Consider the following 17,554-nt stretch of genomic DNA (forward strand, 5'->3'; position numbering starts at 1 on the left):
CATACCTTTAAGCAACAGTAACTGCATAAACTATATTGAAATGGTCTTGTATTTGTTTTTAAATAAAAGACCACTGTCCCTATAGGAATGCTTTCATCCCTCTAGCCTGTGCTTTTACGCTAATAAAACTTAACAAGGTCCTACCATTTTCCCTTTTATTAGAATACACCTAAATATTCTTGATCATCTACACCTATGAAGAGTCATTTGAATGATCACCCATGAAGTACCTTATAGACTTGTTCATAAAAAAAACATAATCTCTCCTGTTATGTAAAAGATTAAAAGCTTCAAAATTAATTTCTGGTGTTAAAAGTTGTATCTCCCATGACACTAAAAGTTAGTACAGCAGTGGCTGCCCTACTATAAGACTGTGCACTTAGTCCTAAGAACTTGAACTGTAATGCAGAGAGCCAGGAACTGCAATCTCATATAAGAAATAATCCTTATAAATAATCAGAGCTGCAGGAACTTTTATTTCTCTGCCCAAGTAGCTTCATTTCCTGAATGTTCTACTATAGAAAGTCTGTAGAGGCCTGCGTCTTTATTCACAGGTCTTTGATCCCTGACAATCAACTGAAAAACCATCAAAATACAAACTGCTTTGAAATGTCTCACAGGTATATTTACAAGTACAAGTGCTTTCTCAGTTTTATTCTTTCTTTATTAAGCAAGTGATACTGTCTGGAAAAGACACATGGTCCTGTCCTGCCTTTGCCACTGCAGAACTGCAAAAGAAACATTTTGTGGAGTTTTTTTCTGGAAAAAAAAAACAAAAACCAAGAGTACCTCTGTGTTTCCTAAATTGGATCACAGTTCATCTTTTTCTCATTGGGTTTATGTTTATTCTCTGACACCAGAATGATCTCTAATGTGATAGCTTACTCTGTAGAATAACAAGGGAAACAGACTCCTAAGAAACAGTTTCTTCTTCCTGAAAACTACTAAGGAATGAGAAATCAGAAAATATTTTATATCTTTCAAATGGAGAATACTATAGATTTTTAGAGCAGCAAGAATGATTACATATTATCACTATACTTACACACACACACACAAAAGAGGCTTTCATTAATTCTTCTGCACATTAGAAAGGAATTTCACTGTTTATTAGAGAACCAAATTATTCTTAGAAGACTATATAATTTCACAGATAAAAAGGTACTTACTCATTCTTCAATAATTGTGATCAAAATGTACATCTGCACTGCAAACATATATAAGTCCTGCTCTTTGATGGTGGCAAATATTTTCTTCCTAGAGGACGCATCTGTACATTACCATCTTTTATGCTTAGCACATAACTATGTAAGACAAAGCATAGTCAGTGCTACTTTAGTTTAAACTGTATAATACTGGTGTTGGGTAACAGGAAAGGACTAGGAGAGGACAATGGGAAGGGAATGTTCCTGTGGAGCACCTAGCTGGAAGCCCTGCGCATCCCTGTAACTGCACAGTCTTTGGTGAAGGTACGCATAAACTTCTAGGTGGGTGCCACAAACCATAAATCAGTGACAGTCCATGAAAGTAATTGTAGCTCCAAATACGAAAATTGGCTCCAACCTGGCAATCTCATTACAACTTTTTCTTGTGGCCCATGATCCATTTGTTCTTCACACGGACAGGGGCATTTTTCTGCATCTGCCAGACATCAGCAGTCAGTCTCAGGACCAATATGAAAGGTCAGGCCCTACCAATGTGAGATCAAAGAGTCTTTTCAACAGAGGGTGGGAAGGACTACTTTGATCTCAGAAACATAAGTTTTGCGGGGAAAACACAGCAACAGGTATGCTTACTTTCTGATTAAGAGTAATTCTGAAATCACCTGGGGAATTAACTCTGCATGGATGCACTAGGAATGTCATGCAAGGAGGAAATCCACCTTATCCTGGCCTAGCTACTTCTCTGTTTTTCTGTTGGAAGCAACTGCAATCCAGTTTTTTGCAAAATGATGCAATAGCAAGCAGGACTCTATGCCTCAAACAATGGTATAAAAGCATTTGGAGAACCAAGCTCAAGTGCTTGTTTAGAACTGAATCCACAAGAAAATATTAAGTCAGTTCACAGGCTAGGTATGGATTCCCACCCGTGCAAGGTTCCTGGGTCAACCACTTCCTGGCTGGTAGACAACAACCTCAGGCCATACCTGTGTGTTACACAATACACTGTCCTAGTGTCCTGTACCACCAGCCAACAAGTACACAGGAAACTGAACCAGAAGGCCTGCAGAAGGGACAGACCCATCACAATTGATCTAAATGAAAGAGGAGGATGCAAAGGTATCATTAAAAGGACAGATGCTGAATGGATTTCTCCACATACCTGGAGAATATCTTGCTTCTAAAGAAAGGCTAGAAGGTATCTGCCTTTACACTTACCCAGAGCAGACAAAACATAAGTATATGCTGCCATTTGTCTTCGGATGAACAAGTAGAAATTCACCATGGTACGAGGATTAAAGTCTAGCTGTAACATTAGGTTCTCATGATCTGCAATTTGTCAGAAGGTAGTAAGTCTTTGGCATCCGGTAACAATTTCTGTGGCCCAAACTGCCAAGAGGTGATTTTTGTGCATTCATTCTCTGATACATGCACATGAATAAGACTGAAGGACCCAGTCCCTTTATCAGTCATCTATCCCAGATATGAAAACAGATCCAGTTGTCTCAGGTGAGCAACTATCCAGCCAATGCACTGGTAAACACTTCTGTGAGCAGCAGAGAGTATGATGGGAAAGTTTATTTTTTGCAGTGCTGCCCATATAGTGCTAACTTCACCCTTTTAAATAAGAAAGGGTGGATAAAGTTGTTGAGTCCTCTTAGGGTGTACCAGTAACCTGTCTAGGTTGTGTGCTCTAAACCCTTTATCTCTGAGATAAAAGAGAACTAGTTCTCTGGTTCCCAGAGTTAATGAAGAGTCAACTTCCTTCAAGACAGATCTCTACAGGGTGGGTCTCCAAAAACAGTCATAATGGGAGATGGAGGAGAGGAGTGGGACTGCTAGAGAACAGAACTGCAAACTGGATCAAGTAACTTTTGGTAAGTGTCTAAAACCCAAAATGATCCCTTGCCAAGTTCGATGGAAGAGAGCTAACATGTTTCCAAAACTGAGAAATAGGAAGCAGACTAAAGCAACTGAATGGGATATTTGCACTCCTTGGAAATATTTTCAAGACTGCTGACAAGAAGACAATGAGGGGGTAAGAGCTGGCAATGACACCTGCAGTCTGTGCCAGTGATGACAGTCTCACCCCTTGTGTTCTTGTCCATGGAACAGATTCTGGGTGTGGAACACAAGAAAAGTGGCCACTACACCAAGTCAAACAGGCTAAGTAACCACAAAAGATTCAAAGCAGGCTAAGAATAGATCTGGATTCCTTAAATGTAGATAACTGTTGAGCATCCCTGCACTAAACACAAAGGAGAAGTCAGAAATTGCCAAACAGGACAGCAACAATCTGCATCCAGGTCTTCCTCAGCATCTATGGGATGAGACTCTGCAAAGGAGATCAGGTACCAGTGAGTTTGTCTCCATAGCTAGAGCAGCTGGTGACTCACCAAACAGCTGATACACACTTAACCAAAATCATTTAGGTACTTCAAACCTGCAGTATGAGAGCATGACTGCTCAGATTTCTCTTCACTGTTGAAAGAATAGGTAGGACCAGTTGAACAAAGAAAAAGTTAGAGGCTCTTAAGAATAATGTTTCTGTTATACTTGGAGAAAAATAATGTATCAAAAGATCTTGCCACAATCCAAAATGGTTTCATTAACTCTAGATATCATATTAACTTATAAACAACTATTAGCAGTTTAAGTTTTCTCCCTGAGTGTAACTTGGAGAACTTCAAATTTGATTTAAGAGATTTAGAAAGACCCTCAAACCCGCAAACCTGAGCATCCTAAAATCTTCATTTCCAGCCAGCAGTATCCACAAGGTGATGTGTACCAGCTTCCTTGTCATCCCTTCATTGTAAGGCTCAGTAAGGTTCAGAATAAAAAATGAAAGGCAATCAAAACTGTCTCCAGGGCTTATTGCTGCCACTCAGGATCCAGTACTCTAGAAAATAAGAGGGTGCCGTGCTATGCTGGATCAGTGCCTTCTCACCCCCTCCCTTTAAACTAAGGCACATTTTTCTTCAAAGATGATGTGTAACAGAGACCTTCTGGTGCTGCTGAGCTGCTGCAAAAGGTGGGGAATCCCTTGAAGAACACTTCTTAAAACAAATGGTAGGACTGAAGGACCTTGTAAAGCCCTTCAGGTTGACAAGGAGGTTGCGAAGGAAACCAAAACAACATCCTCATGTCCATCTTTTCATCAGTCCTTGAGAAGCATGATGTTTGGCACTTCAAGTGCTAGCTAATGCTAAAGACAGGGTGGCACACTCTGGGATGCCACTTCTGCTTATATACTAGGAAACAGCTAAGTTTTGGTGCGCACCTCAACCAGTTCCGAGGTTGATACACCCAATTGTTTCTAGCAGAAATACCTAAAATTTCAATTCCCTATCCCTGCAACTGGGGAGTTGGGATACAACCCAGCAAACTCAGTACCTTCCTATTCCCCCTCGCCTCCACCAAGGCTATATAAACACTAGTTACATAGCTCAGTTAAGCAGCATCATATGTTCCAAGTGACAGACAGATGGAAGATTATTTTTGAAGAAATCATCGGAAGATAAAAACTTTAACAGAGGAAGGCAAACATGAGAAGGCAAATACATGCTACAGGCCTTTTTAAACACTAAGCAGCACAGCATCGATATACACATAATCACTACAATTAATAGTAGCACATACAATTCTGAATAACAACTGCATAGTATTAATCAGGCAGACTGTCAGGTTTTGACTACAATGAACAGTTTTCAGCATACAAACATCACAGACTAGAATTAAATGAAAAATAAAAACTTCATACTGTATCACAAGAATATATTTGAAATCGTACCTCGGGTGCCAGATATTCTGGAGTACCACAGAATGTTTTCATAGTTGCTGCGTCTGTGATTCCTTCTTTGCAAAGTCCAAAATCTGTAATTTTTATGTGTCCATCTTTATCCAACATTAGATTTTCTAACTGTGTGTTGGGGAAAAAAATGTTCCCTTAGTATTTCTTAACAGGACAGGCTGATGCATTACATCAATTTTGTAAAAAAGATAGTGAGTTATTGGTTGCAATAGAATGTAATTTGTTTGCAATTTTTAAAAAAATCACAGCCCCTATTATATTACAGCATTTAATGGAGTTTACTGTTATACAGTTTAAATAATTATTTAAAACGTTAACACAGTTTACAATAGTAAATCCTAGGTCAATCAAAGTGTGACTTTTCATTCTGAAGTTTTACAAGTTTGGTTCATCTGCCGGAAAAAGAAAGCAAAGTAACTTTCTAAATATTCTCAAGATATAATCAAGTAATTCAAGGCTACAATCATGGCTGTAATTTGGTTCAGAGGTTTCCTTTGCTGTTAACACGACCTTCATTTACCAAGATGCATTTTACTTACTAAGCTGTCATGAAACAGCGTATAACCATAAATCCTTAAAATATCTGCATCTTCCACAACCTTTTCAATAACAGACAAAAGTGGAGGTAGACAGGCTACTGATAAAAACTAAACCAAGGTTTTTCTTCTATACTTTTAAAGGACACTATTCTTTAACTGAGCATCTGTACCTCTGCATGCTTTGCATTGCTTTTAAAATGCATGATTCTTGCTTTGAAACATGAAAACAGAATAGAGACTGTTATGAAGTATTTAAAGAACAGGAATAAAAACCACGGCAATATTTACTGTGGACTATCTCAAAAGTACTGCTAACATCACTTTCCCAAAAGCTTTTTATTAGCAATACTTTCAATACAGATAGAACTAAAACCAAGTAAAACAAATTTCTGAACAACTTTTCTCAACACAAAAAGGCTGAGTTTTTTCTAATTATAAGGCGTGTAGTGAAAACACCAACAAAGAACAATCATAATCCTGTCTTCCTAAGTCTGCACAAAGCTTGAAATACAATTCAAAGCTATATATTCACTCTTGGGTCTAACAGTGTCATACAATGTAAGCGACACTAGGAAAAGAAGATTAATAATGTCAAATTCCTCTTTCCTTATCATTTAGAATTTAAATAAAGAACCATGACCTATCATTCCTCGACCAGACAACTCCACATTTTTCCAAGATGTCACAGCATTTCATATTACTACAACAGATTCTGCTCTGAACAGGTAACCCAGTATTTTGTTTTCTGCCTTCTTGAGCAGAACTTGCCTAACACGGCCTCCTCCTTGGTTCCTGCCCACCAGTGCGTGTGTATAAGGGGAATTTCCCAGTACAAGAAAATAATAGCTTGTCACAGAAATAAAACAAGTTTTGTCGTGGAACTGAAGAGGTTCCTCCCACGTAAGTTAGAAAATATTCCTGTTGAAAGCAGAGGTTATTTTCCACAGGACATGGTCCTACTGTGTCACGGAGTACCTGGAGCTTCAGGCGACAGAAGACACAAAACTGCGCATGCAGGCAAATCTAAGACAAACTACATCCCAGTATTACGAACCTTTCCCAAGATATAAAAGACAAACTAACTTTCAAATTAAAGCTGAAATTCTTTTCCTATTGAAGTGTTCTGAATTGTTTTAAGTGTTTTCCAATCGTACAAGAACATAACTCTTTGGTGAGATAAACAGAATGCAGTTGCATTGTCCCAATTCCCCGTTTCCCCTGTTTGGAGACATTGAGAATTATGTTTGAGATTTGTGTTGAAATCCAAGCTAAGCTATAAGTACTGGGGGAAAAAAAGGATCAGAAGTTTAAATCCCCTTCAAGTGCTATCACTAAGGTATGCTTTTTTCTTTTTTAAATCAAGTTAAAGTCAAGCAACATACCCATCTATAGATTACTGCCTCAAACGGCTTCCTTTAGCATATACAGAACTTTAAAATGAACACAGATTTTTTTCCCCATTAACTCTGAATAGCGCAACTTTATAATTACTTCATGTTTGTCCCAAAAGTCTTTGTAAAAACAAAAATTTGATTACTTTTTTTTTTTTCCTTTCCTTTTTTTTTACCTTGAGATCACGGTACACAATCTTCCCCGAATGCAGATAGTCCAGGGCAGAGACAATTTCTGCACCGTAGAAGCGTGTGCGGTCCTCTGAGAACACCCGCTCTCTCGACAAATGGAAAAACAGCTGCAGGGTAAACAGCAGGGACAGGATTGTAATAATTACTGATTTAGTGGGGGAAATTAACACAAACATAAAACACCTCTCATCACCATATTGTGATGATAGATAGTGTACTCTCAGCGGACGCTCAGCACTCTTAGACAGCAGCTGGCTTATCTTTTCCAGGTTTCCAAAGGGAGAAAGCGAGCTGTTAAATCAGCGTTTTAATCAATATACCAATCTTGTTTAAGGCATTCTGCTTGCTACTCATTTAACCTTCAGTTACCAGAGGGAAAAAAAAAAAAAAGGATGCAGCAACATCATTCCATACTTCTCCCTCCACCACTTCCTCAGATTTTTATTTTAAGCCACTGAGAAATATCAGTAAGATACCCAGATTCTGGTTTGGCTTTAAGTTTTTCAGTAATTTAGTAACTTTTCTTTGAACTGAGAAAAGTCTGGTTCTTCAGTAGACTTTGACGGAGCAGGTGAACAGGCGCTTTACAAAACCAGCATATCCGTACTGCTAGCAATATTACTGGAAAAAGCAAACCAACAACTGCTTAGGGCTTACAAAAACAACTCTATGTACTTATGTATTTCTTCACTACAACGAAAACATCTCCTTGGGGTTTCTGTTGCTTCTTTAATACTTTATAAGTAACAGCACTTTGCAGACACTTCTTCAACTTAAGCCTTTCCATGACAAACATTACGTATTGCCAGTAACTTCAGCTGCGATGACAAAATGTAATTTGACATTCTGTAAGGTTGCCAGCATCTTACTGGATAAAACATCACCCTGAGAACCTGCAACACCTAAAAAGGCAGAATTTCGCTATTTAATTGAAATGCTTTCTAAAATGGCTAGTTTTATTTACAAGAAAGCTTGGGAAAGTCCTTAAACAAAGACAAATGTATGTGTTTCTGTGTTCTGCCTGCCTTACTTCTTCAAGTTACCTTCAGTTAGTTTCTGGTTTTACCACCAAGTGCTATCAAGAAACAGAAATTAAAAAAAGATGTGATCACTTTTAAATTAAATGTAGACAAGGAAACCCATAACAACAACATAGGTTGTTTTTTTTACTTCCACTGCTAAAATTATCAAGTAGATAAGGATATTTAAATGGCAGAATAGGTACAGAAAAAAGACTAAAACTGCCAACCAAAAAACCACTAATGTGCTAATCTGTCATTACCACACTCTACTTTACACACCTGGAGGAAATCCACTGCTCACACAGCACAGAACAGTGTAAGAATTACTGCAGCTATTTTCAGCGTGTGGACTTTTCAAAATGTACTTAGAAAGTTAATCCTATAAGCAACTAGAAATGAACTTTTTTCCTGACAGTTGTACTTCAAAAAACTCTGAATTACTTTCTTCTGAAGCTAAACAAAGTTACCAATAAACTGAGTCTTTTGGCAGCATATATTTGTATGAGCAGAGAATTCACAGAAAACAGAAACTGCAGTACGATTTAACGGCAATGTTTCATTTTTGTCCATTGTATCTGCATTTCCCCTTCAATTTCTTTTTAAATTCCCAAGACACTCTATATAAAAATGAAATATCTGCATGACAAGAAGGATCATTATTTTGTAGGTATTTTAATTGCTCCAGCTGCTGTTTCCCTCTTTAAGAATCAATGACATCATGGATGACATCAGCCCTCCCTGCAGTGACCCGCACTATGTCCCGACTACTGTTTTACTGCCGCCGCCAGCAGAAGACCCACACAGACTATGCAGCTAAGTCAGCCTTCATCAAGTGCCTCACGTATTATAAGATTGGGAAAAGAATAAATATATTTCTCAATTTGTAGAGTCTTTCTCACACATTTTTGCAAGGCTTAAATGGGAAACAAACGCCGCTAAGGAGATCTTCATCCAAATAAAGCAAAATACAAAATTCATGTAATTTATCCATTTGTGTCTGTTTTGGGGTCTCTCTCATGAATAATGAGCTAATGTTACTAATTTTTCAGAGTTTTATTTGTTTTGGTGGACTCAAAGTAATTAGAAATAAAGGCCAACTTTCAGATAAGTTTTTAATGTGTACAAATAGCTTTACACATTCCAAAAATGTATAATATAGCCTTCAGTTAGCCCTACATTAATATCTATGCAAAAGGACTATTGCAATTTTCTGTATGAAAGAGACTAATCCAGCAGCTGAGCAGCAAAGTCTCAAAATTCTAAAACCTCAGGACACTTGTCAGCAACAGATGTGTTCACTTCTTTAAAAAAAAAGTGTCCCAACTTGAGTCTGAGAGTTGATAACCTGACAAGTTAACATAACAAAAAATTACTTTCTGTAGTGTTTATTTCCAATAAAATATTCTTGATACTTATTAAAAAATACTAACTTTGAAGTAAAATGATCAGCTAGAAACAACTAGCAACAGTTCTGTGTTTGCCAAAGTGACTGAGTTCCCAAGTTGGTTAATTTTAATGTTATATACGACACTATAGTCACTATTCGTAAGCATTCTTCATATTATAGCGCCTAGCAGAGTTGTCATCAAATCATACTTGCTAGTTTTGAAGAATGTACATTCAGATATAAAAAGGTATGTTAAAAGTGAATTCCTACACTCAGATCTGTGCTAAAGATACTAAAGCAAACTCCAAAACTATAATAGAAATCTAATCTAATTCAGTGAGATCACAGCATTATTCTAGCTAATTATTCAGTTGGTTCTCTATTTCGGAATAATTACACCACCAGGCTCTATTTACAATTGTCAGAACATGAAGATTAGATTTATTAAGTCAGAGAAGGAAAATAAGAAATCTGCTGGAAGGTTATGAAAAAAGCTTCCAGCATTTCCACTATTTATTGATTTACAGTTATTAAGTATGTGCTATAAAGTCACTGGAATTGCAACAGAAATAGCTTTGGCACAAAGCAAGCCATTTTGCACATAACATTTTTGATGGCATGCATGAGGGTGATATAGTTACAGTGAGGAGTGGAGCCATAAATTTCCTGGTATGTCTTTATTTAAAAACTAAACAACAATGTTGCCACGGGGTTTTTTCCCCTAATAAAAATTTTGATGGAAAAATTTTAATAAATAAAAGCAAAGATCAAACATAAAAGTATATTCAACTTCCAGCCATGCCAGTGACCCATTTAGCAGGTTGGAAGTTGTACGACTGGCTCTTGCTGTTGTATATAGGGTTTGCTCAGCTCTGCAGTTAAACACATTTCACATTTGCCTGTTGATTTGACTCTTTTGCAAAGCATTTGCAGTAGCAGCCTTGAAATTTTGAATTGTCTATTTTTTCAGACTTTATACTGCTTCTGGGCACATTCTATACCCAAAGAAATATAGCATCCTTATCATGGACTATCCTAATTTTAGGCTAAGGAATATTCTCTCATTTGTTTTCAGAGTTTAGGAAAGCAAAACGGGACACTGAGATAAAAATAAGGAAGTTTATAACAATATTCAGTTATATTTCATTAGGTAGGCTGTAAATCCTCTGCCTTTTTTTCTAGACAGTAATAGCACTTGTTCAATTACAACAAACCATTTAGTTCTCTCTTGGTTAATGAACTGAAGTAAGAGCTGTGGAAAAAAAAAATGCCAAGAGGAACAGAGATTCAGAATTCTGGTGTGGAGAAACCATCTGAACAAATTTTAGAGTATAATGTTATTATTCAGATAATTATCAATTAACTTTGTTACAAAGTACAGAATTTGGAATTATCCTGAAAGTGCAAAGCAAGGAAGTTAATCAATTTATTAGTCAGCTGCATCACTGTACTCGGCAGAGTAATGTATGTAATAGATCTCATTCCTAAAGTTTTTCAACTTTTAAAGCAAAATACCACAAATGAAAAATGGGAAGCATACACTCCAAAAGTATTCCCCAACAATAAAGAACTATTCTTAGAACATAATTTTTTTATACCACAGTTTATACCATTCTGCATGTCTCTGAAGTTGGGGAACTCTGTAATGTAGTCACACAGGACTCAAAATTATATGGGTTACAAAAGGAAAAGTAAATCAGTACTAGCAGGGAAATCATCAATACAGCCTTATGCATTTTTTTCAAAATGTTCATAGGACAAGGACAGCAAAAAACGTACAAAAATGAAAAGGTCTTCCTTTATTTAAAGCAGGCCTCCTTTCACCTGTAAGTACTGATAGTTGTACTTATTTAAAAATATCTATGTGAATATTCTAGATTTTGAACCAAGGTAAAGAACACAGTTTATCGTGTGATGCTGCAAATACTTTTTTTACCTCACACTCACAAAATATGCCATTTCAAAGTCTTGATAATGGAATTCGGTCATCTCAACTAAGCCAGATGAGTATTTTTTTCTAAAATTAAATTTCTATATCTTAATGCTAGTCTAACAACTAGCACTGTTGTGTCATCAACACCTAGTCTAGGTGATCCTGCTCTAGCAGGGGGGTTGGACTAGATTATCTTTCAAGGTCCCTTCCAAATCCTAATATTCTGTGATTCTGTGTAATGATGCTTTAATGTAATCACTTCAGTATATTGAAAGTATTGAGAAGTGATCACAATGTTAGAAGTATCCTTCCAGCTCTGCACTTCAATATAGTTTATGATCAATAGACATTGCCAAACATTTCATCCAGAGTCGAGCAGCAACACTAAAAAAAGAAGAAGTTAAGCTTTCAGTCCACAACAAATATTTCTAGATTGGATGCTCAGGCTGCAGAAAATTAACTGTAAAAGTTGTCAGTATTCAAAAAAAAAACCATATTCAATATTTCCATCTGAATAATCTGCTCAAAAAAAACCTCTAAAGTTTTGTTTTAATAAATTTAGCTACAGAATACACTTTTTTAAAAAAAAGAAGTCAAAAGATAATTCAATACGATAATACTTTGTGCACTGTGAAAAAGCACACACATGGACCAGTAAAACTGATGGAGTTGAATTTTCATTATGACATGTTCCTTTATTAACTGAGCCAATTAATTTACATAGGTAAGGTAAGGCAAAGGGAAATTGCTGCTATTCTGGCAGGATATTAAATTCAACAGGGATCTAGATTTTTAACAGGTACAGAAGATTCTTGTTTAGAGTCATTTTAACACAATTTCTTCTCCTCCAGAATGAAATTCACCAACTTCTTCCTTGACTGTTTTCCTTCCTAACCATAGGAAGAAGAACTGAAGACTTTGAGTGCACTTTTATTATTGTAGTAGGGTAATGTGCTCCTGACAGACATAATCCATGCAAATTCCCCAACAATTGACTCAGGCACAACAATTTAACTAAAAAGAAACCTTTAATCTAAAGGAATTTTAAATAGAAACACACTAGAGGTAGTACAGCTGTGGAGAGAATCAAAAGTGACACATTACTGCTACAATTTCCCACTGGAAGGATATAATTAGAAGATGAATTTTCAACACCTCCAACAGTGAGAAACCATTGTAAGGAAATGGAACTTCCTTGGAACATGGAGAGAAGAGTGGAGGGAAGTAGCAAAAGCAAAAGGTCCGCATACTGCATATGAGATATGCTTACAAATGGCTACAATGCTGGCTAAGCTTTATGCGACTTACTTTCAGTAGCTCTGAGTTAATAACAAGGCTAATTTTACAGATATAAAGTTCTTTGTATTTCTTAGCAGACAGTGACTAAAGTCTGAAATTAGTAGGAAAATGTGATAAGATTTTCCTCTTAAAAAGGAGAGTTTGTCCAACCTGCTATTCCTGATCTCTAGTCAAAGAGAAGCACATATAGAAATCAAGAGAGTTGCTTCAAAGAAAACTGCCTACTCTGAAAGGCCATTATTTCCCACTGTGGCAAAAATTTATGGTTAACTTCACTGAATTAGGGGACCATGAGCAACGCTTACAAACAAGAGCATCACATCTGGAAAGAAGCGACTCGCTCTTTGCAACCATTCAAATCCCAGTAAGCAAAAGCAGGCTGCCACCACAAAACCCATGACACAGGGCATATATTTATACATTTATATATATATAAGGCATCTCTTTTTAAAACTCATTGTAGATATTGGTGATGTAAGTTCAATTTCAAATAACCAGCTGAGTGTACAAGCTGTTATCCTATTACTGCTGAGGGAGACTTTTGTGTCTAGTTCAACTAGCCAAAATGGTTCGGTGCCTGTGATTTCCAGAACTGGATTTATACATATTTCTGAATATAAGGAATTTTTTTTTACAGTGAGGGTGGTGAAACACTGGAGGTTGCCCAGACAGGTGGTAGACGCCACATCCCTAGAAACAATCAAGGTCAGGTTGGACGGGGATCTGAGCAACCTGACTTGGTTGACAGCGTTCAAAAATACGTAGAAGTGGCACCTGGGGATATCGTTTAGTGGGAATAATGGTGGTGTGTTGACAGTTGGACTTGATGATCTTAGAGGTCTTTTCCAACCTCAAAGATTCTGTGATTCTATGTCCCTGCTCACTGTAGGTGGGTTGGACTAGATGACCTCTAAAGGTCCCTCTCAACCCAAACCATTCTCTGATTAATGTTGTGTAAAACAAGCCATTTCCCCATATGAGAACCCTACAGCACCATCTTTAGCCAGGCTGGTAGAGGACAGCCATGGGCAAGTTAGGATGTAAATGGACCTCAGGCTGGACCCAGAAATCACCAGGGCAATGAATGCAAGACAGGCACTCTGGGTGTGCTCAGGTATTGGGATTAGAGTTGAAGACAGTTTTATTGTAGGAGTAACACGGGAAAAGGACACTGCAAAACATGGCATCATGGTGCAACAATTCCTGAATTAACAGTTTTCTAATAAAAAAAAGATAGTCGAAACACTAAGACCTTTAAGGTTGTTATGCAGCACATAGTGGACAAAATAAGGAAAAATTCCTAGTCCATGTTATAACAGGATACAGTCTGAATAGCAAACAGCACCAAAAAGATAGATAAAAGCCCTCCTCTTAAATTGCAATTCTCTAATTCCATTTGACAGATCCAGTTTTGGATACACCATCCTTCAGTAAACACCTGGAAGACAGCAACAGATCAAAGGCTAACAACACTGTAAGAGCTTTAGCACTTAGGTTGAAATTTCCAGAGAACACAGCAACGGAAGGGGACAGAAGTAATGAAAAAAATGAACACTCCATTCTCTTCTCATAGGGATTTGCAATGGCTATGTCAAAGAAGAGAGCACATATTGCATGTTAGGACAAAAGCAAGACTAGTCAACATTGGGTTTGCTTGGTTGCACTAGATTATGACCGTTTCATCCCAGAACATGCTATCATATGCTCAAAGAAAAAACAATAAACAAGCTACTTGTAATTATTTCTCCAGCATGAAATTATCTTTCAAGATAACAACAGTGTATTTTTTCAAGAACAGGAACTACTTTTGACAGCATAGTTATAAAACATGTCTACATTTCTTTAAATAAAATAATTTTAAAATTAAATAAATCCCTTCAAAGATACTAGAAAGCAAGAAAGACAAGAAGAAATTTTACAGTGTGACCCAGTGATAGCACTACCATTACAAGTGCAGAACATCTTTTTTAAACTTACCTCTCCTCCGTTAACATACTCCATCACAAAACACAAACGATCCTTTGTCTGGAAGGAATATTTCAAGGACTTGCAAAGAAAACAGCAAAACCAAACCAATTATCATCGTGTATTGACCCAATTTCTTGCACTTAAACTGTAACAAAATTTAATTTTATCCTCTTAAGCAGACAGTTCTGATTTGGTGTGAACTTTCAGAATAATTAGAAGTGTGACTTCCTATCTGGAGCTTGAGATGAAAACCTTCATCTCTTCCCTCATCTCTGCCACAGGGCCACTGATATGAAAACACAATGCTTGTTATAACAACATACTATGGTCACTAAAATACACAACTTCCTACTGGAATTCTTACTGCCATAAACAGTACCAGCTATTCACTTACCATATTTTATGATTTTCATCTCCACAATGACCATGAAAAGAGAGATTACTCTATTCTTTTAAATTTCTCCTAAATAAAATCTTAAAAGTGATCTTAACCTCCAGTCTGTTTTTGTTTCCAAAGCAGGGACTCTCCAGTTTCACAGACTATGCAATGTTAAAAACACTGGGTGCCCTACAAATATATTTATGTATCATTTTCAAATTGCAGCAAACATTATTATCTTAATTAAAAATTTTGACTTATCAACGTTGAATTGATTTTGCTTGGAAAAATTATACCAAAGAAAATCTACAGATGCAAGCTTGGCCTAAAAGAGGCAAAATGCAGCAAAACCACACATAACAAAAGCGTAAGGAGACTGACATGACTTAAATACTGCATGTCTCCTTAGTTGCATGATTTGATTGGAATTACACCTACTCCTGCTTACCTCGACACTCCTATTTAAGAAACTTTTGAAGATCTCACATCTCTTGACTTCATTGCCAAGAATATTTTGGCCAAGCAATGTAAATGCAATCCCCTATTTTATAACAGGTTTGTTTTAGACTATCTAAATGGGAAAGCTTCCATGTTATACTTCAATATTTTAATACCAAAAAAAGTAATTTTTCCTTATCTTAATATACAAGATGTTAATTATCTTTTGAACTCAATGATAAGATTTTCTAACACATTCTCAAAGGAGAGGAATCAGAAGTATTTCTACAGAAGCAAGTCAGTTGTAAAATTAAAACTATTAATCATAATTTGTCATGAATCTCAAAATTTTCATCTTCTTTTCAATATTTTCCTTCAATTAAATATTAACCATATGAAGACAAAGATACAGAAGTAGTGGGGATTGAGTTTTGTTGCTCTGTGGGCTACTTATGTTGAACAAATAGTTACTTTTATCATTTTATGGAATTCTTAATTAAGTTTTCTTGGCAAAAATTACTTACTTGACACTCTGTGAAACCAACAACTTTTATTAAAAAAGTGTTCATATACAAAAATCACAAAAATTGCAAAGTTACATTCTACAATTAAATTTGTTTTCAGTGCAGTTAAGCTTTACAAAATCATTAGAAACGTTATTTCTGAACTCTTAAATACATATTCTGATAAAGGATAACATAAGCGCCAGATAGCTACTGCTTTTTTACAAATCGTCATAAGAAAGTCTTCAAAATTTACTTGTTAATTATATTCACAATTGCTGAAATCATCAACAATTTCAACCCATCATGTTGAAAATTACCTGCTAATTCCTAATACTTACTGTTAAAAAAGGGTGTCTGGTGTTTTTCAATACTCTGCTTTCTGTAAGTGTATGAGCCACTTCATCCTGAGAAATAAAAAGCAGAAAAAGGAGGTCTGAAATAAGATATAAAATTGTTATCTAATTAATTATGAGGAAAAGGTTAACACTTTCGAAAGAAGAGAAAGCTACAGTACAGTTTTCAATAAATTACTGAATCTGAAAGAAACACGAAGAATAATTCAAGTTTTTTAATAAAAGATCTCAAAGTAAATTTAAGTTTGGCAAAATACCATTTAATGTATTTTAATTTATATTATTTTATTGCTTAAAAAGGAAGTCTTTATATTCAATGCATAGAGGGAAGAAATTTTAAGGAGTGTGTTTAGGAGGTTCGTATTTTGAACACATGGCCATTTCATGCAATTCGACATGCAACACGTGCTGGGATTCCCCACTTCCCAGGCTGCCAGGGACCAGACCTGAGTGTCACTGGGCTGGTTTTTCCATTTTTCTGTAGCGTTAAGCTACCTTTGAGTATTATATTATACAGAATTGAAGACTAACTTAGTGCGGCTCAAATTTCAACCATAATCCTTCAAAATTAAACATATTTAGTCAGAGTCTGCTTTATATTGCTACAAATAATACCAATATAACATTATTGTACTGCATATGCTTATCAGACAAAGCTCTGAAGATAAGGTATTATTAAACTAGAAAGTAAACAAAGACATCAGGAGTTTTAAATTAGACTTTAAAAATTGTCAAAATAGGAAGTTCAACAACAACAGAGTTAGTGGTAATAAATTATGAAGCCATTTATGTGAATAGCAGTGCAACCCTGAGTGGATACACTCCAACCTCACACTGGGAGGAAAACCAAAAACCACTTCAAGGAGAAAAACAAGCCTGAAGATAGATAGATAGATAGATAGACAGACAGACAGACAGATAGACAGACAGACAGACAGACAGACTGATAAACCTCAGTGGTTCACTAGATATGGGGCATAAAAAGTTGGCAACAGCTGAGTTGGAACTGCAGATCTGTTCTACCTAGTGACCGCATCTTCAGCATTGATCTTCAGTTAAATATTAGCAAGAAATCCCCACACCCTGACTGGCTTAGACAGCTAGGTTCAGGGTCAATTTTGCTTTTATTTTCTTTTGGGAGGAGTGGAAAAAAATGGTATTTGGTGACTGTAGGGA

At 36.4% G+C, this 17,554-nt stretch overlaps 1 protein-coding gene across 2 annotated transcripts in view; it reads right to left on the bottom strand.

Annotated features, from left to right (window-relative positions):
• AKT3 (v-akt murine thymoma viral oncogene homolog 3) overlaps positions 1-17,554 on the bottom strand; it is a 53,919-nt gene that overhangs the window by 26,512 nt on the left and 9,853 nt on the right. For both annotated transcript variants that reach the window (XM_010190973.1, XM_010190974.1), the window contains 4 exons: positions 16,364-16,429; positions 14,712-14,780; positions 7,078-7,200; positions 4,951-5,079 (listed from right to left, as the gene is read on the bottom strand). In XM_010190973.1, coding sequence (XP_010189275.1) covers positions 4,951-5,079; positions 7,078-7,200; positions 14,712-14,780; positions 16,364-16,429 — 387 coding nt within the window. The remainder of the gene's footprint in view (positions 1-4,950; positions 5,080-7,077; positions 7,201-14,711; positions 14,781-16,363; positions 16,430-17,554) is intronic.

The sequence above is a fragment of the Mesitornis unicolor genome, unplaced genomic scaffold (genome assembly GCF_000695765.1).
Source record: "Mesitornis unicolor isolate BGI_N332 unplaced genomic scaffold, ASM69576v1 scaffold22698, whole genome shotgun sequence".
In the NCBI taxonomy this organism is placed as follows: domain Eukaryota; kingdom Metazoa; phylum Chordata; class Aves; order Mesitornithiformes; family Mesitornithidae; genus Mesitornis; species Mesitornis unicolor.